At 39.4% G+C, this 27822-nt stretch overlaps 1 protein-coding gene across 6 annotated transcripts in view; it reads right to left on the bottom strand.

Moving 5' to 3' along the window:
- The window catches only part of kcnd3 (potassium voltage-gated channel, Shal-related subfamily, member 3), a 122451-nt gene extending 105646 nt beyond the window's left edge, over positions 1-16805 (bottom strand). For 4 of the 6 annotated variants that reach the window (XM_085260677.1, XM_085260675.1, XM_085260676.1 and 1 more), the window contains exons 1-3: positions 16718-16805; positions 16490-16580; positions 14460-15639 (exon numbers count right to left, since the gene is read on the bottom strand). In XM_085260677.1, the coding sequence (XP_085116803.1) occupies positions 14460-15562 (1103 nt within the window). In that variant the 5' untranslated portion in view covers positions 15563-15639; positions 16490-16580; positions 16718-16805. Of the gene's footprint in view, positions 1-14459; positions 15690-16489; positions 16581-16702 lie in introns of all 6 variants that reach the window. The other 2 variants (XM_085260674.1, XM_085260673.1) reach the window with 2 other exon arrangements.
- Positions 16806-27822: the final 11017 nt, after the last annotated feature.

Genomic DNA, 27822 nt, shown 5'->3' on the forward strand with positions numbered 1-27822 from the left:
TACTTAGCAAACCAGACTCACTTTTAAGACCAATGAAACATGATGAAATGAAAACTGAAGGTAGAAATTGAATTTGTGTACCAAAACAAATCATGTCTCCTTTTATCACAGTGTTTATTTATAAGGGGCTATTGAACAAATTGTCTACTCTCCTAGAAATCTGAGAGCCCATAGTATAGTCACCTCTGCTCTCTGCATTTAAATACAGTACTTACAGTGTCAGGTCACAGGACACTGTGACATTACCCATATGGAAAAGATATATATAAATCTTATAAAGTTTGTATCTGTCTTGTGTGAAACTTGTATGAAAAGCATATAAGATCCCTTGAAAAATTATATAATGAAACTTGTATGTTTTGGATACTTACTAAAACAATATATGAAAGTAATGAGAAAGTGGCCACTTTCACGAGTAATCACATATAAGTTTTTACTATTTCTTTTCCATATGGGTAGTTTTACCCTTTTTTCACAGGTGCTCTGTGAATGAGGTTTAAGTGCTCTTTGAATGGATCAAGCTCCAAAAGTATGAAGCTACATTCTCATATTTCACTCGGAAACTGTAAAAGTTTAAATGTATTATTTTGTATCTCACGTCACATTTTTATAACACGCATGTCTTTTCAAAGAGATTCCAAGCTCCCTTAAAACAAAGTGGTTAACAATGACTGGTTTCTCAGACCTTCATGTCGTCTGTTTCTCAGACCTTCGTGGGGACATCAGTCAGAAGGTGGCTCCATAGTGAATTACACATTCACCTGATAAGCAAAAGCTCTCCGGTTCAATCCTGGTAGGAGACAAATTCCTCTGAGGTTACGCCGAATCAGTGGTGACCTCTCATGAATAAGGGAGCAGGTGAAAGCAGTTTGTGGGCACAGTGGTCAGAAGCACTGGTAATGAACAGCAACGGTAAAAACAAACAAGCCTAACACTGAGTAATCGTGGATAAATCATCTGCAAAGACTGTGGAAAGGATACAGCTTTTAAGAAAGTGAAAGTTGAAATTCACAACCCAACTCGCTGCTAATTATAGCAGCCCAGACTCATCTGCATCTGTTTAAAAGTCACAGCTCCCCTACAGTACAGCTAGACACACAGTCCCCAAGCTTCTGGTGTGATATCTATTGTTTCTTATTACATTAATCACACAAGCCCTATATTACTCTTTTTACTCAGTACTTTGTTTTTAAGTGTTTGGCTCTTATTTGCACCCAATTTGTCTAATCTTGTGTGAAAAGAATGCCGCTGGTGGAGGCGGAGAGGTGAGTGTGTCCAGAGCACTGTCTGGACACAGTGTGCCCAGTTAAGAGGAGTTATTGGAAAGCTGTTGCTCCACTTACAGCCACCTGCTGCAAGCCTAGTCTGCCTGGTCTGGAAGCATTCATTACGGCCCAGACTACGACATCCATCACCAAAGTCTGATCTATATCCACACATTAGGCTGGAGCTAACACCACCATCCACTAGTCATTAGGAACTGATTAGGTGGGTGGATAGGAACTTGGAATGCATAGATAAATACTTTAGGGCAGCAGTGGGGTTTTACTCATGCAGACCAATCACTTTAAATGGATAGAAGGTTATAAAAGAGAGATATAGAGTGTTGCATAAACAGGAAATAAAAGGATTTATTATCTTGAGCAGTTAATGGACACTAGAGTTTGCATTTTTTGTAACCACTTGATGCTGATTTAGTGGCCAAATAAATTTCTGTAAAGCACTTTGAGAACATTTTTAATTTGTAACACAGCAGAGCGGCAGGCATATCTTCCAGAAACAGCAGGCCTAAATACTCCATGTTTATCTGGATGTTTCCAGTTTTACTATTCATAAATGTAGTGTTATTAGTGTTACAGTTTCATAAAGTTATATACAACCCTATTTCATTCTGGATGCCAGTGGGAAAACTTTTAGGGAGCAATTTTAACCCTGGAGAACCCATGGGGTCAGAGCCGACCCCATGGGTTCTCCAGGGTTAAGCACATATAGATAAAGTTTGTGCAAAAAAATGTTTTTGAAAGTAACATTGGTCCATTTTTATGGGTTGTGTTTTATAGACAGCACAGTTGCTGACATGTTTTGCAGTTAATTCCCTTGTGGCTTTGCAATATCACTAGAAATCAGTGCATAATGTGAAAATATTAATTTTGGGGATTATTATATTATCCCTGTATATCACAGGGATAATATAATCCCTAACAAATGCTATCATTTAGAGTGCTTGATAAATAAAAAATAAAAAGTGACATTTATTCAGTATTCAATAATAAGAAAATTGCTTTTTGATCTAAATCAAGTTTAGTATGTATTCATACTTTTATTAAACAAACTCTCTCTGACGGTATAATTCATACATCATCTTCAGGGAATCTCTCCACTGTAAAGTGTTCGCCGTCTATGTCCAGAACTCAGAGTTTGAACTGTTCATATTTATGCAGATTTCATTTTCAAACTGGTAGTTTGCACTCGCCCGATAGTTTATAAGGGTCCAGTTTTCTACAGGTCAACCCTCCCAATTGCCAGAATTCTTCATAGATTCAACAAGGTGTTGGAAGCATTCATCATAGATTTTGGTCCTTATTTACATGATAGCATCATTGTTGACTGCCTGTCCACAATGTGAATCTCCCATTCCACCACATGTCGAAGGTGCTCTGTGGGATTAAGATCGGGTGACTGTGAAGGCTGTGTGAGTGCAGTGAATTCATCATGATGTTCAAGAAACCAGTTTGAGATGATTTGAGCTTTGACATACGATATGGCATGATATCCTGCAGGAGGCAGCCATTAAAAAACAAAATAAAATAAATTAAAATGATGATCAGCGTCGTTACAACGCAGCGAGTGTCAGCTCCACCATACGCAGCTTTGGTAATCAATTCATGTTTAAATTCCTAGCAGAGCTGTAAACTATCATAGCGCCTGTCAACTGTCTGTGTGCATGAACATACACAGAGACTGCAGGCAGTGCAACACTTTCTATGAAACATTGGTTTGTTAGTAATTTTGACTGTGATATTTTGTTAAAGACAAGTGAACGCAGCTTCACAGCATGGAGGCTGAGACTGACTGCTGAGCTTAGTTTATCAAACATCGTGACAGATTTTGTTGGTCATAAAATTGATTCATTCTTTTGTTTTTCGTGGGTCGATAACGCAGCCCTTACATCAAGCACATTTTTTGAGCCTGTATATTCATTCTTATGGACTTGCTAGCAAAAGTAATAGTAATATTAATGTATTATTTTTCTGTGGCCCATGTTGGTCACAGCAGTTCTTCAGCAGCCACACCGAGTCAAGTTCTGCTGCCATCTTTTCATAGTTCACTAGTTCACTTCTATCCTTTCATCCCACTGAATCCTAAGTCTGCCCAGAGTAATACAGAGTGTCAGAAAAAATTTAAATACACTGGATGTGTCCTTTCCCTGCTGTGTTATTTTTTAAGAGCCTCCATAAAGATATACAGTTTTGTTTTTCCCAACAACCAGAGCAGCAAAGGAAATTTTCTGCATTAACTTTATTGAAGTACAGACTCCAGCAAGTGTTTTTCCACTCATTATCAAGAATACTCTCTGAAATGTGATTATCTTGTGCACTAGCTGTTCGCATGTACAGGAGCAAAGATCAAACCAGTGGGCTGTATTTGTCCTTATACTTCAGCCCTCTTCCCAGCATCCCTTTGGTTTTTGTAATATTAATAATGAACAGCGGATAGTTTTCTCTTTCACCTCATAAACATGCTGGGGAGATATGATTCCCCTGCTGTGTCTGCACATGCCTGAGGCTATAGAGCATTGAGCAAAAACTCTGACAAATTAATTGTAATATAGCCTGGTTTGAGTGGATGCTTGTACACTGCAGCAATGCAGGTTCAAAGTGTGTGTGTGTGCTGAAGAGGGGGGGGGAGGGAGACAGAAAATAAGGGAGAGTATATGCAAGCTCCACATGGACTGTGGGGCACTGCAATGCACAACTCGATAAGGAAATATTCCACTTTTAAAAACAAATTGAGGTCTGAAGACTTCTTATAATTAGTTTTCACAATATCAATATTACCTAGTAGGTGGAAAGAAATGAAATATGAGAGGCGGAGAGAGACAGACACGGCAATAGGATGAGTAAAAGACTTGAGCTGTGTTATGAAGAGGCAAAGAGAAGGGGAAGCAGTAATACAGCCGAACAATAAAGCCTGATAAGATTTAAGATTAAGTATGAAACTGAGCTTTTTAGTATTCGCCTGTAAAATTAAATTCACAGATAAAGATAAATAACATCTTTGCTAAAATGATTTATGTTACAAAATTATTTCAAAAAGATACCCAGATTTATACAAAACAAAATAAATTACGTTTCGAGTTTCTAAATGGACACTTCTGCAGATTAGATTCTCAATGATTCATCAGTGGATTGATTTTATGCTATGACATCATGTAGCTTTTAACAAATACGCATGGTGTACATGCAGATTACTTTTCCTCATACTCAGATGGCCTCTCCTATGTCCCATTTCCAGAATGAACCACTTCTGCACAGCACACTTCATCTGGACAAAGAGGTTATGTCCTATCCACCGAGCCTCTGCACAGAAACAAAATCAATTTGCACACACCGCACATGTTCAATTGTCCCTCATGTGAAAGATTGAAGTATATTGTTCTTGTGTGCGATACCAAGGTTACGGACCATCTCCCCTTAAAAGCTAAAGCGGCTTCCTTATGATGCATTCAACATGGTAGGTTGTCCAGAGGTAACGAATACCTTTGATGATTCTCTTTCCTTCAGAAGTGCTTCTAAATCTGTTTTGCATAACAGCTGAAAGCTGGATGGACTTAACTGCACTCTGTTTTGAGCAGGTCATTGATGCGGTGTTAATTCAATGCTAATAAGATTAAAACATAATGCACATTGTCTCCTGTGAAACGAGGCTAGTCAAAATCCTTTGAGGAGACTTCTTATTGAGCGCCAGTAGACCATGGCCTTGCTCCTCACAGAGCGAGAGGTAGAGGATGGGTTACTTACAAGAGGGGTTTGGGAATTGAATTAATATAGCCACTAGTCAACCTCTGAAGGCAAAAAAAGGCTTACTGAAATCTATTAGTGGCGTTAGTCCATGACTTGACTTTTGTGCTCCTCTCAGTGCTTGGTGCTGTCATATGGCACACGGCAGGATTAATCCCTTAGCATGTGTAATCCCCCAAAGACATCTGGATGGGGGAAAAAAGTTGTTTCATAGCTTTGTGAAGGACACATCCTGCATCCATGTACTGACATAAGAACAGCAGCACGCAGCAGAGGTCAAATACAATTGTTAACTGAGTGCTACCTTTTTATTTATTTTTTTTAAATAAATGAACTCACCAAATTAAATGGATACGAATGAAGTAAGTAGAGAGAAGAAGACAACCCACACAGAGACACACATACAGAAAACCAGAGGGAATGGCTCCAGAGACGAGCATTAATCCCCACAGATTTAGTGTAGCAGAACAATTGCTTTTGTCACCCTGGATAATCAGCACAGAACACAGTTTATGAATTACAGTAAACCCAGAAAGACATAGAAATGGGAGTGTGTGAATGAGAGCAAATTCATATACGCCAGTGCAAGAGTGAGAGCACAAAAACCCAGGAAAAAACTGGAACAATGATGTCTACCTGTTCAAAAGCCTGGGAGGATTATTCAGAGGTATTCACACCTGGTTTATCATTATCTCTACAGGGAAATGAGAAGTGATTTATTTCTATAACTTGGCTACATATATGGAGAACTATCACTCACAATCATTTAAGCACTTATTATCCACTCAGTAATAAGTACGCCTGACCAACAGACACAATACAGTCTAATCCATAATTGTTTACATTCAGTGTTTGCTCACAGCCAACAGGGCCAATAAAACAACAGAAGCAATGCTTAGCCAAGTGATTGTCTTCTTAAATCTGTTTAATGCAGTGCAGTGAAACCAAGGAGAAGAGCGTGTTTACATCTATCCACCACATCAATACCATTTTCCTTTTATTTGTCAGGTCCCACTCGTGCCACTAAGCCAGCTGGGACCTATGTGAGGAAGATCTGATTTTATTGATTACTCAGCACACATGACCTTTGGGGCAGACGGATGGCAGATCCTTCAGGTCCTTTGGGTTGTCGTGTGGCAGGGATTTAGTCTGGCACATCCCGTGGATGCTTAATTGAATTGGGATATGGGAGGTCAGGAAGCAGGATAAACACCTTGGGCTCTTTGTTGCATTGTTGAAGTCACTTTGGAGCTTATTTAAAAAAAAAAAAAAATTTATCTACTTTGCTGTAGCAGGATGGAGTATCCTGCTGGGGGAGGCGATTGCTATCAAAACACGCATTAGGAATGATTTTTCAGTGGGTCACATGTGTCAAAGTATAATTTGGATGAATTAAAAGGTCTTTAAGTGTTATTTTTCCCATAATTTCTACAGCTAGAATTAAGATGTTAGTATGCTAACCGCTATTACAACTGAGCCTGATGAAATGTGAGATCTCAGGAAGATATTTAATGAGATGAAAAGTTGAAGGATAATAAAGTGACTTCAATTAAGTTAGTCAGGACACAGCGTCCTATGACAGCGAAGCATTTTCATGCACAGCATGCCAAGGATGAAAAGACGGCAGCAAACTAGAGTACATGCATAAAATACCTTGCTGAAAGACCCTCCCTGTAAATTACCCTTCACAGTCACATTGGCCACAACATTCCCCGCCCCCTAGCTGACAGGTGGCCAGGTAAATGGATTTCTGAAAAAGCTAGAAAGGCTTGGTGCTCAATATCACTTTTCAAAAAATGGGCAACCATCCAGACCTCTGTATGAAAAGAGGGTGAAATTGATGCCAAAAAGAAAGGAGAATCTGAGCAGGAATCCAGGCAGGCTGAGAGGAATCACTTCCACTTTTTTAAGACTCCAGGATAGCATTGACCTATGTGACCTCAGACACACAATACAAGCAGCAGGTACCCACACACCACTAACCAGTGTATTGCTCTTTTTGAACAGTTTACTCTGTTCTTATTTATTCCTATATGAAGTTTATGATGACCTTTAGAGCTCTATTGAGGTTTTTGGATCAACTGTTCCCAACAAAAAAGTACATTTTTTGCTCCTGTTGCAACTTCAGATAGATGGCAAGCTTGCAATTTTGCTAGTGTGCATGGCAATATCAATGTATGTTTGACAGCTGGGCTCTATTATTCTATATTTTAATGTATTAAGAATACATTTGCACATTCAAGGCCTCTAGAGGATGAATCGAAATAACAATAGTGACCTACACTTTATAAAATGTATAGCCTCATTAACAGAGTATTATTTAAACATTCTTTGGGTTATTGCATGTCACCACACTATAGCATTTGGCTCAAGTTCACAGAATGGCTATAGACTGTTGTTTTGCACAACAGTCCTCTTAACAGAGGCAAAACATGTAAAATATGTTTTAAAGAGCAATATATACATCCTCTAACAGTTCAAGCCCCTTTTTGTAAATAAGATAATGCTGTTGAATAAAATAATTATTAACAGTTTTTATAATTAAAGAATAATCCTATATTAAAATTCTGTGACTCCTTTTATAAACTAATGGTTTCTTGACTCATACTATTGATTAAATATATATCCTATTTGTTGGAACTTGACTTAGTTTAGACTTTGGGCATCATTCAAAAACTGATGTTGTCACACCAAAAGAGCTCCGTCTCTGGGGTGAAACACCCCCATAAATGTTACCCATTACACATGGTACTGTTATGTATTAAGCAGCAGATGCTGCATTTAATCCCGGGGGGTCCTTCCCCCCCTATTACTGTTGCTGTTTGTACGGTAAAAGCAAGTAATTGATTTTTTTTTCATGACTCAACCTGAGCTATTTGAATATTTATACAGGAGGAATGTTGCTTGACATTATAGTTAGTGATTATGAAGATCCCGCAGGGTGAAACTCATCATTTTCATTTGTGGTCTCTTTTTCTGTGCTTTGGTACTCCACTGTGGACACCGTCTCTCTGCTGATAATTGAGACGGTTGTAAGTTATATCACTACAATGAGCAGAAACATGAAACTTCTGCACGTTATTGCTGTGTAACCTACTTGGAAACCACAGCCCTGGAAAATTGCTTCTGATTTTTCTACCTTTACAATAAGTCCACAATTCAGCAGCGTAGATGTAAAACTAAACGTGGCAGCACATAATTACTTTATAAAGGTGTACTCAGTTACAGAACAAACTATGCTGAACATAAGTCTTCATTCAAGGGGAAAAAACACATCAGTTACAGTGTAAACATTTGAATGTAGACATGTACATGATCTTAGTAGGGGCGACATCCACCATGTAAGTAAGGAGGCGTGATTATACCATCATTTTTGATAAGCAGTTGATAAACGGTACTATATCAAAATCTTGTTCCAGTCTTTTTACAGTTGTGCAAAACCTAGAGATCACATAAAACCTCAAGAATATAGACAGAAAGTAACATCTTTAATCAAAGACTATGTTCACTGATGGCATTGTGCTCTACTTATCACATCACAATCTACAGTCTGTAATAAAATGTTTTGGGTGAAGAAAATTAGCTGAAACTGTTGGCTGCGTACGCCACATGTATGTGCTGATGTCTTGTTTGGTTTATTGTTACATTTGGTGTATGAATATTTAAATGTATACCTGATATTTGTTTGATATTTCATTACAGGAAATCTACACAGAGACTGCATGGGTGCGTGCCCTGCTTACCTTCTCACTCCTTTGTTTTACCTACTGTACCAAAAAGCAGTCATTGCTGCTGCAGTGCTGGTCATTAATATGCAGCAACAAGCACTTTTGCACTTATCATGAATTTTACAGTGCACTTATCATACCTTTTCTACATAAGGGCAATAATTAAACCAAAAAGATACATGGCTGCTGTCATGTTCTTAGTTAAGTGTATGTCTGCCTTGACCGAAACCGATGTCTGGACTGTGACTTCAAAGTACCGAAAAACGCTCCAAACACTGTGTAAACATCTAGAGTAACTCTATGTATTATCTCTATCAATATATTTTTCCTTTTAAAAGCAATCAATTAATCACTCTTACTGAATCAAATGAATAATTCATCTTATAAAGTAGTATCTAAAGATACTGAAGGAAGAACAAGCTGCTTTGGTTCAGCGTATGATTTAATACCGTCTAAGTGTTTACAAGAATAATTCTATCCAACACAAAAGCTGAGTGGTCTCTTCACATTTCTTTTACATTTTGTGGTACAATGCCATCGTGTGATCATTTTATAATATAAATGAATACAAAAGCACGTCAGTCATGTGTTTAAAAAATGTAAGTACAGACTGACATTCATCACACTTTAACATGCATAGATGATTACAAAGTCTTTAGGTTACTAACAGGTGGAGCCCGCCCTATTTAAACCCCTGACATCAGCAGGTTTGCTGCTGAAATCTTTAGTGTCATTATGCCAGGCTCTAAAGACCTCTTTTCCAGAAAAAAATTACATGTCTTCCAAGGAATTTAAAGTTTCATTTTCATTTCAATTGTTGTTAAGTGATTCTATTATAGGATAAATAAAATATAAGTGCCATAGGTTTTAAACGACTGAGATTTCTTCAGGACGCAGCAGATTTAACTCAAGGATAGATTGTTTAATACAAAAAGAAGTCCCAAAGAAACACATGTTCCACTGTTGCTTTTGCAACTGTTGAGCTCAAAGTGTAGGAGTGTACGTTCAGAATGAAACATGCTCAAACCAAATATTATGGATTTCAATTAACATTATTATTGAGCATATAAGCCTCTTGGAATAACGTATAGACATGGGACATAAAGACAGGGCTGTTTGGCCGTAGCATAGCAGGCATCTTTGAAACAGATCAAAAGACAGCTGTTTGGGTGAAAACCCCCAAACCAATTGTGACGGATGCTTTGGGATTGCTCCACTGAGCATCTCAATATCACTGACTCAACTATGAACCATCATTTCTAATACTGCAGGTCAAGCTGAAGCTGTCTGTCCCAAATAATAATTTCTAATATCAAGGGTATCCTCTTTTCCTCAGATGAAAACTGTTGATATTTTTGGTGAATACGTGATTTTAGAGGTAAATTTTCTTTTGACTGCATTCACAAACTCAATCTGGATGCACTGTTTCGCTAAGGTTTAAATGTTTGCATGTTGTCACAGTTATGACAACTGTCCCCATCAAGCTTCATTCAAACTATGCAAACTTCATATCAGACTTGTGAAGGTCAGCGCAGTTATAATCTTGACCCTGAAAAGAAGAGGTTACCATCAGATCTGGATCTTAATCTCATGACCAAATTAATTCTTTGACTGCTCTCATGAATTCAGGGCAACAAGTCAATGACTTCACATTTAGGTGCTGGCTTTTAGTCATAATTAGTAACACTAAGAATGGATGGCACGTTCCTCTATTAAACCCAAATCAATACTCACTTATCTGCACTGATTATTATGTCCATGTACTGTAGCTGTTATCTCTAAAGTAAATTATGCATAAATCAGAGCCTGGTAACACAGACGGCACAGATACAACATGCACAACTTCTAACCACGTGTACATGTTATGTAACTAGACCATGCCAACTTCTTATTTTGATCCACATTGTAGTTCTTATGCACATGTGCCATTAACAATAATAATATGTGCTATTCTTCATGGAAGGTCAACAGGGAATTTCCCCTCAACGGCAGCTACATTAGCCTCTGCAGCTACGCTCAGGTCATACGGGTCTCTACATACACCTGTGAGGAATAGGTGTTCATCACCTCATCACCAGTGTATGAGTCCTTCACTGGACCACTTTGGTAAAGTTTTGTTTTGGTGGTGATCACACCCAATCCTATCACTATGCATTGTGACTGCTTCCATCATATCAACGTCAACAACTAGCTGTTCAAATGCTGTGTAATACTGCACTTCACACCTTTTGACAGGTGCCATTGCAAAGAAGTAATATTTTTCACTTCACTTATGTTCATGTGCTGTAATTTGAAAGAAACATGGAAGCCAGTTTTTACTCTAGACGTTTAAAGGCTGAGTGAGACGTTTGTGTTAAGCTCAGAAGACTCAACACATCAGCGAGCATCTTCACTATCAGATTTTCATACATTCTTTTTCATTGGTTAAAATATTAATTTAAAATAAAAGAACATAATCATAGACAAAAAAATCTTTTATTAAGTAGTTGATGAGTTTTTCACTTTATTCAAATGATTTCATTAGCTTGAAATCATGTGAGCTTCGTCTGTATTATTCGTTTATTAGAGGTTCGACTGCGATACATAATTTACTGTGATTAAAATTCAAGCCGTACCAGCCTTTAAAGCACTTAGTCACAAGAATAAACATCAGTCTCAGGTCCTGTCTGTCCTGTCAGAAATTACACTGAGATTATGAAGTTCAGTTTTCTTTCTTTATTCTTATCCAGGACACTACGGTTTCTGTTGGTGTGGATGGATGAGTGATGATGAGCTGAGGTTTGCAGCGTTTCCCTCACAAACACACACCAACGCACTCTCAGCCTCCTCCAGTTTATAATACAGGTTCAACCAAATATGACAAATGCTCAATTTTATAACCACCCTAAGGTCAAAATCAATTTGATTAACAACCCAGAGAACAAAATCCCTCACAGGTCCTATTGCCTAAATGTCCCTAATTTAACTAAAGCCTCAGCACTGTGTGCCTGCTTGCTTGCATCCTTGTCTGCCTCATTTGCAGGATTTGAGCTAAGCCTTTTAGCCCTGCTATAAAGTGATATGAGAGCTCTATGGCAGTTGGTGGCTTGCTAACTCACTTGAGTTGTTAAACCGCTTTTTGTTCAGTCGGTCAAAAGGAACAGGAGGCCTTTTAGGTCTACAGTTGAAAATCATATGTTCTTTGCTTGTACTAAAAGTAGTTCATACAAAAGTATGCCCCCTGCAAGTTTCTTCTCTGCAGTCTGCTTTTGATACAGTTAAAACAGTTAACTACAAAAAATAGATGCATGCTTGTGTATTTTCTCCATTTCTAATTTTGGCCCACTCTTCACAGCTTGGTCTCTATTTCTCTTCACCTCTGGCATGTGGTTGTTATTGAAGAAATTGCATTGTCTAAGAAGAAAGATGCACAAGCAAAAATAGCAGAACACTATTCACCTGGTATTTCATTGCACATCGCTGAAGCGGGATTACGGATTCTGATTGAGGCCGGATTATTGTCAGATAAACAAAACAATCAAAAAGCCACAGCGGTCAAAGGGAGCATATACTTAGTGACACAGGGAGGGCACCCTTGTTGCAGTGTGTCATAGCACAATCTGACAAATGTACAAGGAAACACTCAACAGCACAACTCTCAGCCCCGAGGCTCCGAGACAGGAAGCCAAGAAGTCAAGGAAAGTAGTGTCTGTGGTAACTGGTGCTCATCTTATTAAGTTAGATGAGTATAAATTGCTGTACAGCGGACAGTTGATACTTTTCGATAGATTCCAATGCAAGTAAGTGGAAGTAAGTGGAGTAGATCTATCTATCTGTATTAAGCTCTGAAAAAAGTAAACTCTGTCATAAAACATGCTTGCATACATTTAGAAATGGTCAAATAGATAAAGACAAATCTTTCCCTTTGTGTGTAAGGTTAGTGTACATCTGTGTCTGTGACTGTGTGTTTTTATGACGTGAACTGTGAGCAGAGACTAGAATGTCAGGCAGGTTTACATTAGTCAGCAGATGCAGTGGGCCACATCATTAGTCACTCTGACACCCACTTCTGGCCCCTGTTTTATTGATGAGGCCAAGCTCAATATCTACCCCCAGTCTAAACACACAGACACAGACACACACATAACTTCCAAGTTGTTTTCACATTTGAACTCCAAAACTGCGTCAGGACATTCAGGGCTTGTTGTTGTCCAAAGTTGCCTCTTCGCACATGTAGCACACAACAGAGTGTTGGGTAGGAAGCAAGAGACTTGATGCCCACTTGCTCGCTGTGAATTTTTCATACGGTTACCTGCACACAGGCTCAACTGGACATTGCACGTACTGCGTATTAGGGGGCTTGGACACTAGCTTTTGGGGCTGCAGTGTATGGGAGTATGTGTGGGAGTGGCTGTACAGGAGAACACTTTGGCATTAAGTAGAAAGCTACAGGCACTCACTGCACGAGGGTAGAGGTTGTGACAGCAAACAACGTCCTACAGTTTGTCAGGAAATAAAATTATAATGATAAAATGTAATTCTATTTTCTAGAATGCAGTCTGTCTGTAGACCAAATATCCGATTCAGAATCAAATATCTGCTCAACAGCAGATCTTCTGGGCCGATTGTGAATGGCAAGGTACAATGACAGGGTGCCAAGTGTGTTATAGCAATGAGCTCAGAGCCATTTATGGCCTCCATGACTCTGACATTTAGCAGGATGCTGCAATTTGTCAGCCTCTCAGTCTGACTCACACATCCACAACAGGGGACACTCATAAAACACATTACCATTAGGCCTAATAGTGCTGCATCACATTACTCTGTGTGTGTGCCTCTGTGCGTTTCATGTTCACCTCGATCAATCAAAACTAATTCATGATTGAGTGTATACAGTAACAACAACTCTGTACTGCAGGTTAATTAGCCATTCAGCCAACACTGGAAACGTGCATGGCTTTTAAAATTATTTGTTAATACCAACAATTATCTCTGCCTGTTACCTAAACACTAGTTTGACTCTTAGAACGAGAAAGCATTCGGATGTTTTACATCAGAGTCTTTGAACCACAAAGCACTTCGAGACCTACATCTAGTAACTTACAAAGAGCGGAGAAGGAAGGCTCTCATTGTTTCATTTAATTCTGAAAGTGCATTGATGCTAACCACAGGGCAAGTTGGAGAGGTCGGTAATGGTTTGCCATATTTCCCATCTAATACTTTGTCTTGCTGCTTTCAACTTTCCCCATCTCTCTGCATTTCTTGCTCTTTCTCTCTCTCCCTCTTATCAGTGACGTATAAAAGGCAAGCAATGGCACAGCCATAATGGAGAGAGAACATCTTGATGGCTGCTCTTTCCCCAGAAGAATACCATCAGTAAAAGTACAGTGGACAAGTCTACTGAAAAGTGTCCTTTCTCTGTAGTTTCTTATCATCGTGCATAAAGTTTGCAAAGGATATCTTGGAAAGGGTGACTCAGACTTTGAAAGCAGTTATAGATTTCTGGGCCACAAAGTCAAGCAGACATTTCAAGTCAAATGATAATCAAACATTTACTGACACGGGTGCAAATAGACACGAAGACAAACTTGCAAATTCACGGGTACTTGCATTTACGAGTGTGCCCTTACACACACACACACACACACACACACGCACACGCACACACACACACACGCGCACACACACAGCTCTCACAACCAGATAAAAGAGGTGTCTGTTCTGCTCTTACCCGAGTGTTGTCATAGTAACGATGGTGTACCAGAAGGAGGCTGGGATGCTGGTGAATTTGCTGGAGCTTGAACCCTTCTCTGCGTAGAACATGACGGTAGCAAAGATAATTATGGCCATAGTGAGGGAGAAGAGGAGGAAGCCCAGCTCCGAGGCACAGCTCTTCAGTGTGTAGCCCAGGATGCGAAGGCCCTGCGAGTGACGGGAGAACTTGAAGATACGGAACACGCGGAAAACACGGAGTGTCACGAAAGCACCGCTCACGTCCTCGTTGTCAGTCATCACCAGGCCAATGTAGTATGGTAAGATGGCCACCACATCGATGATGCTCATGACGGATCTCATGAAGCGGTAGCGGCTGGGTGCAGCAAACAAGCGCATCAGGTACTCCACGGTGAAGATCATAACACAGGCCGTGTCCATGCAGAAAAAGGCCACGGTGTAGCGCTCGCCACATGGCACTTCCTTCTGGTTGGGCGCTGAGCCACAGGGCACCGTCTCTACCACATTGGTAATGACAGAGACAGCAATGAAGAAACCAGTGACATAATAGAAGACAAGGGCCATGGTTGAAGTGTGAGGGTTTTCAAAAGCCCGCCACATAGTCTCCCTGAAGGTCATATTGGGCAGCTTGGCATCCTTGTTGTCCTCCTGGTCATCCATCAAACGCTCTGCATTCTCCCTCTTCCTGTCCTTGTACTCTTCGTAGCAGCAGTCACCGATGATCTCTGGGACAATGCCAAAGAAAGCCAGCTCCTCATCATAGGAAGATATGCACTCGTACCGTGGATAATGGAGCTTGCCTGTACGGTAGAAGTTGAGCACACTACGGAACACGTCGGGGTCCCGGTCAAAGAAGTATTCTTTGGTCTCCTCGTTGTAGAAGAATTCCTTCTCTGAGCTGCCCAGCAGTGTGTCTGGATAGCGGTCCAGAGTGTTCCTCCAGGTCTGGAAACGGCGTCCACTCACATTAAGAATGATGAGCTCATCCTGCCTCTTGTTCTTTTCAGCAGGTGCTACTGGCATGGGCAAATTGGCCACAGGCATCCAGCCTATGGCTGCTGCCCGGGCAAAGGGAAGCCATGCCGCTACTCCCGCCGCCATGCTGTGTCCGGCTTGGGGCGTAGGGGGGAAGAAGTCGAGCACCTTCACAACCAGCTTGACTTCAGCTCATTTACCAGCTAAAGAGAAGAAAGGGAGGGAGTGTATGAGGATAGGTAGCACATGGGTGCTGTTTTAATCCTCACAGGCAAGGAGAGTGAGATCAGTAGATCAGAAAACAGAAAAAAGGAAGAAAATATGAGACACTTGAATCTTAAGAATGTAGGGGAAAAGGACAAATGGTGAGCTAGTGAAATAAAAAGATGTGAACATAACAAAACAATGTATACAAAATAAACAGCACAACTAATTGTAACAAGGCAGGCAAGCAGAGGAAACAAAAGATATCTTGATAAAATGAAAATTAAATTAAACATCGCACTCATTTATACATTTGTACAAAATGTATTTCTATTTCATATACTGAGCTTTAATGTGATCACTGACTGCAATAAGCATGGTCTTTCTCAAGGCTAAATTCCTCACCCTCTGTAGAGGTACTGGTTAAGCAGCAGCCTTCTGTTGACAGTTTACTGCATCTTACAGGTTACAAACTAAAAACAGGCAAAAAATAACATCGCAAAACAGCCTAAACTGCTCCATTTTTTAAGCGTGGGTTTGGTCGCCTTAAAAGTGATCCAGGATAGTCGAGACCTGTTGAGTTTCAAGTAGAAAAAAATCTTTATTTTACTCAAGATGAGTCAAACTACTTCATGATCGCTCAGATCAAATTCACCACCGTATCAATAGCGCTGATGAACCAATCAGTCTTCATGGCTAACCGAAGACGCAATATGTTAAAGCGGAATGATTTCCCGAACTGCCCGAGAACTAAAAAAAAGAAAGAGAGAGAAAGAAAGAAAGCAAACATCGCAGGCTTGTATTCGCAGCTTCGTGCTGAATGTAGTGGTTGATTAATGTAGAACTCACCGACTCAAAATTCTCCATCCACACAAACACGACCTTCTTCCAGGGCAGTTTAATGGCAAGTCGTAGGTTTTGGTTATTTCTCAGAGCGTGTCTGGAAAAAATAAATAAATAAATAAGAAGAAGAAAAGAAAAATACCAGGAAAGAAGTTATTCTGCGAAGAGGAGAACCACAGGAGACACACACTACAGCTGATGGGGGAAGCGGAAAAGTACCGGTGACGGACGTACCACAGCTGCTTTTATTCAGTTTCCATTATGCGAGGGGAGAAATGATGAGAGGACTCCGCCGTGAGGACCGTATTACCTTGGCTTTCGGGATGAGTATTGGGAAGAGGAACGAAGGAGGAGGAGGAGCGCTCTTTCTCTCGCTCTCCCTCTCTCTCTCTGCGCAGGGCGGATTGTGAACCAAAACTGCATTTAAGGGAAGCTGGATCAGGATTTAGAACCATGCGCAGAAAATAAATATATAAACGTCAGACCGCTTTCTTCTCCTTACACGAATGCTGTTCTTATTGTACAGTGTGCGTGTGCTCTGCTGAACCAATGTTATTCCCCACACACAGCACTAAAGGCAAGTGCTATCAGCTGAGTTATCCACAGGATTCATCCCAGCAGAGGCATATAAGAATCCACAGGAGGCCAGAAAAGAGCGCAATGGATCAACTTTGTCTTTAATTAAAGCACCAGAGGACTATTACTATTCTTCGCACAAACAAGCTGGAAACATCGATACGATGTCACCGTTTAAGTGGAAAACCAGCTGGTAAATAGTTGCCTTATTACGTCACATATAGTACTGTGCAAAAGTCTTGAGTCACCCTTCATTTCTTCACATTTTGCAAGTGAGAAAAACGAGTTTGATCGTGTTTATTCTTCAACACTGTTCTTCGTGTTTTTCTCTTTTTTGAGGGACATTCAGAGCTCCTTTTTGGATGTTGGCTGCCTTTGGTTTTGTTCTCTGTCAAGGTGATCCCGTCCTGCTTCAGTAATATTGAACTCACAGGTTCTGGCGAGGCCAATCCATGAATGATAGTTTTTTCATTTTAGAGTTTTCCATCCAGGCATGCTTTTGCTGCATTGTCATGCTGAAAATGGAGCAACTGCCAATCAGATACTTTGCAGTTGGCATTGTATGGCGGATCAAAGTCTGATGGGGCTTTCAGTGTTCATAATCCATCAGTTCTGACAAGATTCCCGACATCGCTGGCTGAAAAGGAGCCCTACAATATGACAGACCCTCCGCTGTGTTTGACAGATTACTTTAGCCACTCACTGTTGTACCTCTCTCCTGACCTCTTCCGTACATATTGAATTTTAAAATTTGAATCCTGTAAGACCTGTTGCCACTGATTTTCAGTCAAGTTATTGTGTAATTTTGTATACCTCAGCTTCTGCACATTTTCCCCTTCCTAAAGAATGGCTTTGTGACAGCTACCCTTGCACTGAGATCATTTCTGATGAGGTTTCAGCGAACAGTCGATGGATCAACTGAAGGTCTAGATGCATGTCTCGTGTCCTGTGTCAGCTCTTTGCTGGATTTTCTTTCCTATTTCTTCAAGACTTGACTTTCAGATACTGTCTACAATCTGCTGTAGATCATTAAAAGCAAAAAAAGTATTTATTTTGATCTCTAATTGTCCAGTTCATTTATTTTTATATATATATATTTTTTTAAAAATCAGCAAAACCGTTTGTTGGTGCAGGAATACTATTTTATGTCTATTAAACTTTGCTGTCTTTTGAATTTTTCATAGATTGAGCTTAAGAAATGGAGAAAAATCTGAGTTTCTAGTAAACTTCTGTTTCCAAAGACCTTAAAGATACAATTAAAAATTTGTTTGTTATGTGTAGACACAACACTGGTTAAAAGCATGGTGCCTTTTTGTCCCAGGATGATTCATAGTCAAGTGTTAAGAGGCTTAACAAACAAGAAAACTATTGTTCTGTAAGTGTTCAGGTACAAGGACTGGACTGAAAATGAGTGACAAAACAGCCAGTGTTAAAACTTTGCAAGACCTCCAAACCAATAAGAAAAATAAAAAGAAATTCAATTCAATTTTATTTATATAGCGTCAAATAACAACAACAGTCGCCTCAAGGCGCTTTATATTGCACAGTAGATCCTACAATAATGGATACAGAGAAAAAGCCAGCAATCATATGACCCTCTATGAGCAAGCACTTTGGCGACAGTGGGAAGGAAAAACTCCCTTTTAACAGGAAGAAACCTCCAGCAGAACCAGGCTCAAGGAGGGGCGGCCATCTGCTGTGATTGGTTGGGGTGAGAGAAGGAAGACAGGATAAAGACATGCTGTGGAAGAGAGACAGAGGTTAATAACAGACGCGATTCAATGCAGAGAGGTCTGTTAACACATAGTGAGTGAGGAAGGTGACTGGAAAGGAAAAACTCAATGCATCATGGGAATCCCCGGCAGCCTACGTCTATTGCAGCATAACTAAGGGGCAGCTTGAGACTGTTGCACAGTATTGCATTTCTATCGTATATGAACTAATCCAGAAGTGTTAGATAACATTCCTTAACATCAGCACATTCCTTCTCCTGTCCTATTCTTCTTTTTGAATACGATAAAGCTGTAAAGTTATTGTTCTGTGGTCTCAAGACCCAAGTGGACCCAAGGGGACCTTTACTCTAGACCCCAAATGGATCCCACACACATCTAGTAACATACCTGAATAAAATACTTCACAGCACTAATGCAGATATTTTGAAGTCAGAAAAGATGGCAATGTTTATAAAATTAATCATAAACCTAAAAAATAAAAGGACATAGGTAAATATTTGGCTACAATTTTAAACCTACAAGCTTTGAGGTACTGTGACGTATACCTCGGCCCTTTTCTGTTTGCATTCTTTTCTGTGGGTCTGGGTGTCTACAGACTCTGGCAATCATCTCTACATGTAACTTTACTCATGAAAGAAAAGACAAACAAAGGGGCTCCAGTGGAAAAGCTCTGCCCTGAAAACAAGTAGGTGCAGGATATACCAAAGATTATTTCTCAGGACAACTCACTGTATCCCCTGCTGTTGACAGCAAACAATAGTGAGAACCAAAACTGCATTGGTTAGTGGATATTCTGTGCACCTTATTCCTTCAAGCAGATAGCAGTGATTTCTCTTCTGGGTTTGTTGTTATTCTGACTGACGTATATGAGTCAGAATCTATTTTGACGTTTTAATAATTTCAGAAACCATGTCAGCCACGTAAATAGGCTGTAGCACATAAACTGATGCTAAAACGATGTTATGTTTATTTATGTTCAGAGTCAGTGTGTCATTGCATGTGTACCTACATTAGGTAATGCTTTGCTGAGCATATGCATTCCCAACTGTGTCAACAGAAATATTGTTTGGATACAGAGGGCTTCGGATATTAGTGGAGGCAAGAGCTCATACACAGATTGGAAAACACTTGGTATCTTGTTGCAGTCAGGGATGTACAGTATGTAAGCAAAATATGAAAAAAAAATACATTACATCATATTATTTACCATAAAGTCACCCTGTGAGTTCCATAGACCCTTGTTCGAAAATGATAAATCGCTGATGATTAATATTTAGACGTACAGCTGCACACCCACACACACTTCTTTATGCCTTTCTGCCCTTGTGTAGCTATCTTTAGAAGCACCTTTTGTTGGCTCAATTAAGTCCCTGGCCGTAAACTGCCCCCTTGGTAAAACAACAGAATAGCCAAAATGACCTCACCTTGTGAAAAGTATCCCCACTCCTTAAACTCAAGCTAGCTCTGAGAAGAAGACAAGTTCAAGAAAATGCACACAGGCTCACACACAGACACACACACATCAGTGCTCGAACAGCTAAACACACATGCTGCAGGAGGCTGGCCTTTTCAACCAATGAGTCTGTGAGCGATTCCAATAATTCAAATGTCACTGAATAACAAGGTGGGTTGAATTTCATGGTCAACTGCCCTCTGTAATTATCTGAAGACACTACACGGGCATTAAAATTCTAAATCCTCTCTTCCTTGCAAGGCTGTGTAAATAATCATTCTGTACATTCGATAATCTTTAATCCTACAACTGTTTACAACTTGCATAGTTCCCATTTCTGTATAGCTGTATATCTCAGATTCTGTAAAGTTATTTATTTCATATTCTGTATAGTTTTTCATATTTATATCCTGTTCATAGCCTGTACATACTTATAGTTATAGAATATTCACAACATACTTCATACCGTGTACATTACAACATCCCATAATAGACCCATTTCTGTAATATACTCACATATCTATATTATTGCTAATATATATTGTAATATATCTATATCACTAAAGCACTTCTGGATGGATGCAAACTGCATTTCGTTGCCCTGTACCTGTGCATGTGCAATGACAATAAAGTTGAATTCTATTCTATTCTATTCTATTCAACAAACAAACTAGCTGTGTTTTAGTGGCAAACCTTTGTGGGTTATAAGAGTAAACGGGTTTGTTTAGTAGCAGAAGAAAGGATGCTATCAGTCCAAAGTCATCCCAGTCTATGAGAAATTATTATCCAACCAGACAACAGATCAGTCACCTAGATGACCTTGGAAAAGTTATGAAGAGTAACTATATAAAGTTTTGTTTCCCTTAAGTAGATCACTGGTAAAACATTGATTTGACATTTTGGAAATAACATTGTTTTCTTTCTTGGAGATAGATATATGGATTTAGATGGTTTAAATTATTAATAGATACTGACCTTTAAAATTTGCTGTTAGGGAGTTTTTTTCCATTTCCCCCCATTTTTGCTTGCTTGCTTTTAGCTTTCTCATTTTAAGAATATATGAAAGTAATTGATTATGAATCTAGGCTACACAAACAATCAACAATAATTTTTTGAGGAATAGAAGCTTTCATAGAAGCATCATTTGCACACTGGATAAGCAGCATAAGTTAATAAACCATACAGACATAGGGCATATGTCATTTTATGTCTGCTATAAACCGTCCACGTGTGGACTGGTATCATAACCTCCCTATTAAAAGACAGTACTTAATGGGTCTTTCACACACACACAACAGACTTGGCAAACATCTCTGATCTGACGGGTTTCGATAGAAAATCTAAGGTAAAGGTGACGATTTCCTCTGCCTAGCTCACTGCTGTTACCTTGATAATACTTCTGACTCATGACTCCTATTGGCCACCTCAAGGCTGTGATAGTAACACACACACACACACACACACACACACACACACACACACACACACACACACACACACACACAGACTGGCAGGGACAGAGACAGAGCTGCGCTGTCACACACATTCAGACAGTACTCAGCAAAAAAACCAAACAACAACAGCTGCATATTCAGATGCACAACCTCTATTTTCCTTGTATGCACCTTTTTCACATGACTAAATTCCAAGGTTTTTGTTTTTGACATTTCCCTTGTTGCACATTTGTTTGTTTGCTGGCTTCCTTGAACTCACTTATTCACTATTCATAAATTCCCCACAACCTGCCTTCTTAGTTTCTCTAATCCCCATTAGGTATCTGAAATCTTCCTTGGGGGATTAAGTCTACGACTGTGGTGGAGTTTATCCTTGGTCTGCCAAACACTGACTTGGCAACCTCTCTGTCTACTGTTCAGGAAGGCAGTCATTGGCACAAAGAAGGTTATAGATGTGCTCTTGGCCCCTGTCCAGCACACAAAGGGACTAAGACAGCACATCCACCCTTCCAAACCTGTAAAATGCAACATTTTGTCTACTTGTGCCCAAACTGAAACCAGGGCACAGTTTTGCTATGGAGCATGCTCCATTTACTACTTCAAATGAACTTTTGATTAGCTTCAGTGTTAAGGTTTTATAGAGCAGCAATGTTGCCTCACAACTAAAAGGATTGAATCTTCTGGTCAGCTGGGATCTTCCTGTGTGCAGTTTGCATGCTATTCCTGTTCGTTCATGGAGTCTCTCCTGGTACTCTGGCTTCTTCCCACTTCTTCTTCCAAAAACATGCATGTTGGGTTAATTTAGGTGGTTACTATTAACTGTAAGGTGAATGGAGTGCTTAAAAATGTATGAAAATAAAGCACTGTATGAACCACTGGCTAAATGTGGCTTGTAGTCTAAAGCATTTTACAGTTACAGGTGAGATTTTAGCAATAAATATATTTACTATAATAATAGTAAATACTATACTATTATATTAGTATATTTACTATAACACAATATATTATAATATACTATGATATATTCACTGCATCTTATTAAACCTAATCCCAAATAATGTTCTTAGGTACAAAACCAAACAAACAAAAATCATGAATATTTTATAATCGACTCTATTTCAATATAATTGTGAAGTTGGAGGCAATGCTGGCTCTGGGTTATTTTCTCTCTGTTTCACCTACTAAAAATTGTATTTTTACAACCACAATGTTACTGGCACAAACTCCCAGAAGTCTTGTGGAAAACACAATAAAAGACATTTTTGTCTGCTATCATTTGCAGTTGCTCATTAATATTACAATGACCTGGGTGAGGGATGGGAAATTTTCCATTTGCTGAAGAAAATATTATGGATGTCAAGTAAAAAGTTGTGCATAATCTCTATGTATAAGGAAATCTGCTTTCTGTTATTTGGCTTCATGTTTGATCAGCGGAGGTGTGACAGCTTTGAAGTAAAACTTCTGTCTTCATGCTTGATGCTATAATATCATGAAATACAAACTTAATGTGAAAATTTTCCATTTAAATGTAAGTTATTTAATTTGACACTTTTATAGTTTTTTACTCACAAAAGTAGTGGGGATACACACATATTACTGTAGTCACGGTGTGCCACTTAAGGTAGACCCTTAGAAATAGGTAGAAATAGACTGTGACTCTTAGAAACAGATATGTGAAGCATTAAAGTAGATCAAACAGTCAAAAAATGACTAACGAAATGCACTGCTTGCAAACTAATATTTTTATACACAAAAGATTAAGTAGTTTACACAAAGACAGGCTTACATAATGAGCAGATGCAAAAATTGAACTTTTTTTAAAGTTAAGTCCACTTGGCTCATGTCTGTGTTATGTAAGAGCACTAAGTATGCAGTAGGCAAGCAGGCTGGAAAATCTTTTTCAGCCTCGGTTGGGCATGCTGACAGAAAAGCCCTGAAATTCACCTCTGACTCCTGCTTTTGTCTTTCATCACTCAAATCCTCAGGGCAGAGCAATCAGAGGTGTAAAAAGGTTGTTGATATTCTAGACATATGCTGACTTTCACAGAAACTCAAGCAGAAACACAGACTCTCCCCACAGAACGGCAGCACAGTAGCATGATGTAATTTTCTCAGGGGATCAGGTCATCAGTATGCTTTCTTCACAGACTGTTGCAGATGTTAAGGACTGTATAGCATTATAGCTAAGTATGTCTCAGACGCATTACAACATAAATAATACCAAAAAACCCAAAACATGGCTTTTTTAATTACTTACGATTTGGCACCTTATTTCATTTTGTTTTTTTCATTTTAAATGTCACTTATATTGAACAACTCGTGTTTAGGGAAGGCATTTTAAACCAGCTGTTTAAATTACCTGCAAAGTGAAGGGTAGATCATCTGGTGAGCAGGCCTTAGCCCATGTAGGGCACCTGGTTGTGGGTGGTTTCCATGAGGCCATGGAGCAAGACTTTTGATCGGTCTTTAAATGATTCTGGCAAACTCAGGTGACTCAGGAGGAGGAAGCGGTGCTTTTCGCACTGTGCACTGTAATTGGGTGCTGCTGACTTCAGCTGAGGATATATCACACTGACTTGCCTCCTGTAGAGGAAACAGACAAAGGGGATGACCTGCCCATCACTGGGATGAAGTCACTCGGGTAGATAAACAACTCCTGGCAGGGTGGACGAGAGTCGCCCCAATTTTCTTTAGACTTTGGTTGTTCTGGCACTGTCTTGGCTGATATGCCTCTAAAATGTTTCTCTGAAGTCAAGGACAGAGTTTCTGGATTGGCAGACTCGGGTGGTAGTTGTTCTTTTTCAGAAGGAAGACTAGAGAGTTTATTCTAATTTCAGGGTGATCACACTTCACGGTGAGAAGGTCTGTATTTGGATACCGGTGAGGAGAGTTCTCCTGCTGGTCGAACCTTAGATTCAGGAGGAACAATGACACTGTGGATCATAGATCAGCTCTTGTGGATATTGGATGGCGAATGGTATTTTGCCTGTTAGTCTATATGTGTTTTGTGGACTTCATAGAGGCAGGGTAGCAGGGTACACTCAGGACGAGTCAACAGTTTATCAATATATCTCTAATTACTAAATTAAAGACATATAATAATGAACTGACTCCTTGGATAATTTTTTGTTGTCACTTATTTGAACAGCTATTTTAAAGTTGTAGCTCATGTTTATAAAACTTGTCAATAATAATGTAAATAAGACAAATTGTTGTAATAACAACAGTTATTACTATTGATTAACAGAAACTTTCATTGTTTAAGAGTAATTGACATAATTGACTAAAGTTTAATTAATTATTAATTAATTATTTACAATTAATTGTGGTATATTGTAAAAATTACATCTTGTATTGCAATATTTGTGTAGTGAGAAACTGTTGTTGTAACTGTGAAATAGCAGTTTCATGCAAATCAAGCTGCCAGTTGTTTGCTGTAGCTTCACAGACATTTTTTACAGTATAGTCCAGGGCAAAACCACACTGCCAAAAGACTAAACAGACTAGCTAAGCTCTCCTGTGTCCCACAGAAACCCTGTCAAGTTTGTGGCAGGTGCACCAACTTGGAATTTAGATTTGGAATCCTGTAATATGTCCGAGATCTACATGAGATTCCCTGAAGCTATGTTGAGACTGATAGATGGTGAAGGCGTCGTGGTGCTTCCTCAGGAGGTGTGGGGAGCATGTATTGAATTTTGTTTCAACCTTTACAAATCACACAAGCCTGCTGAGCAATGTCCATACCACTGGTGCAGCTGATGACTGAAAAGAGAGAAATACTTTATATCATCATTTCATAGTAACTGCTTAGTTACGTAGCACCATTGGCTTTTACATCACCTTGAAGAACATCCCAGCAACAACCCCAGTAACAAATCCCCAAGTGCAGAATAAAATCTTTAGCATCAGACGTTTGGTAGTGCACACAAACATGAAAAAGTTTACTTCAAAACTTGAGAGCAAGAGGCTGCACAAAACATTTGAAAGGCAATCTTAGCTCTTAGCACATCTCATGAAATCCAGGGTTTGGAAAGCACTTTAAAAGCAGGATAACTATATGGCATTAAACCCAAACCATCCAGGAGTCACAATATAAGAACTAACCTCTAGTAGTTTTGATATTTGAGAAAGAAGATACTTCTTTCTTTATGACGTTACATGTAGTTCAAGGTCATGGTTTCCACAGAGTATTATACCGCTAGGACCAAATGCCCTGTGATCACCTGTACTGCACATAGAACAGACACAAGTTTCCCATCATCAGTCAGAGTCAGTGTTGAACAAGGCGTCTGTGACATACATGCTGGGTCCAGCTTTCACTGCAAAATACAAGCACACATATCCATATGACAGCATGCTTTACTCTACAAGGGCTGGGATGAAATACAGAGGGCAATGTTTTCTAAACGCTTTAATGGGACTAATAAAGTAAAACTGCCATTTAAGCTTTGCAGCTCTATGGATACCAAAACTATGACTTGACTCATTGTCCATATGTCTGCAAATATTATATAAGTTGCCACAAAATTCAGTGTTACATGTATGTAACATGGCAAAGACAATCTGCCTTACAAATTGGTCACTAACACAGAATGGTAGTCAGAGAAACATTCAACAGTAGACATCACTGTTAACATGTGTTAAGTACATGACTGCAAATCTTTCTTAGTCCCCTCTCACACACATGCACAAAAGAAATAAACCATTATCCAACACAAGGTTATTAGGCTACTATTAGGCTACTATTAGACCACTAACAACACAAGGTGTTATTAGTACCATTAAGGGACTAAGTCTGTATACTGTTAATGCACAGATTTAGTCCCTTAATGTTACTAACAACACCGAAAATAATAAATATACAAATAACCATCTAATTTTACTATTGTTCTATTAGGAAGGAACAAAATAACTTGGCACTAAACAGCTACTACCATGCTTGTTGCAGTTTCCAGGTAGTCACAGACTCATTCAGTAACACAAAAGTTCTTATGAGACCAAGGTGAACGGAGAATGATTTTTCTCGCCGTCTCCTTCCCTAGTCTTTGTGACTCATCTCTAATGCTTCTAAGCAAGATTAATAGAATTCACCTCCCATCCCAGTGGCTCCTGTGCATCTGCAACATGCACAATCAAACACCATAGATACCAAGGTCCACACAAATCACTTTGCAGATTTTGGGCTGAAGAAATCCATCACACAGACAGACAAAGACATAGTCCTTTAATTCTGTCTTTGACGCTTTCGCCAATCCTAATAGTCATTAAGCCCTGTGCATTGCGAAATGGGAACTTGCTGTTTTGCCTAATTAAACCATTCTCTTTTCAAGGGTGGTTGTTTCTTTTTCATTTGTATTGAGTTGGGAATCTTCTTGGATGATTACTTAAGTACCTGGAACTCCACTGCATCCTAATGGTGATGATGAGAAGTAATCACTGAAGGTTAATAAGGGTGTACAGCACTAATCAGGGCAAGTCTGTCTGGTAGAACATTCACTGCCTCCTGGCTTCTTATTAACAAAGTCATCAAGTAAAGAAGAATAAAACCCAACTTTTGCAGGCTAATTTTTTTTAACAGAATGGCATTATTGGAGGCTGCTGATATGACTAAACTGTAATCACTTTTCTTTTATAGACTTTTATAGTCTATAGAAAGCAAATGACTATTATCAGCCAAAGGGAACATCCCATTTTCAGTTTTTCCCTTTGAGTGCTTTTCACTTTTGCTGTATACTTCATGCTGTTTCAAAGTCTCACATCAATAAGACTGAAGCTTCTTATTTTCTGTCGCATCTGTGCTTTTCCTCTTTCCACTGTCACTCCTGAGTCCACAGATATCAACAAAAATATGCAACAAGCAAAAGTAGTAGTATAATAGCACTGATGCCACCACCTGTGTCATGCATTTAAGGTGGTTCATAGGACCAAAGATATGCAGTCCTCTAACACCTTTCACAGACAAGTATGAAAGTACTTCTGTGTAAGACAGTCTGCTGCCACAGGGGTTACTCGCCAGCTTTGGCAATGTGGGGAGTGACTTTGACAAGATCAAATGTAACTCAGGGAGAGCTGGCTGTCCTTTGTAGTAGAGGTGAGCTACTGATGACTGTTAAGGAAAGCAGC

Source organism: Mchenga conophoros, linkage group LG20 (assembly GCF_057382185.1).
Source record: "Mchenga conophoros isolate Kocher_MC1m ecotype Shallow Benthic linkage group LG20, M_conophoros_male_GT1.1, whole genome shotgun sequence".
Lineage (NCBI taxonomy): Eukaryota > Metazoa > Chordata > Actinopteri > Cichliformes > Cichlidae > Mchenga > Mchenga conophoros.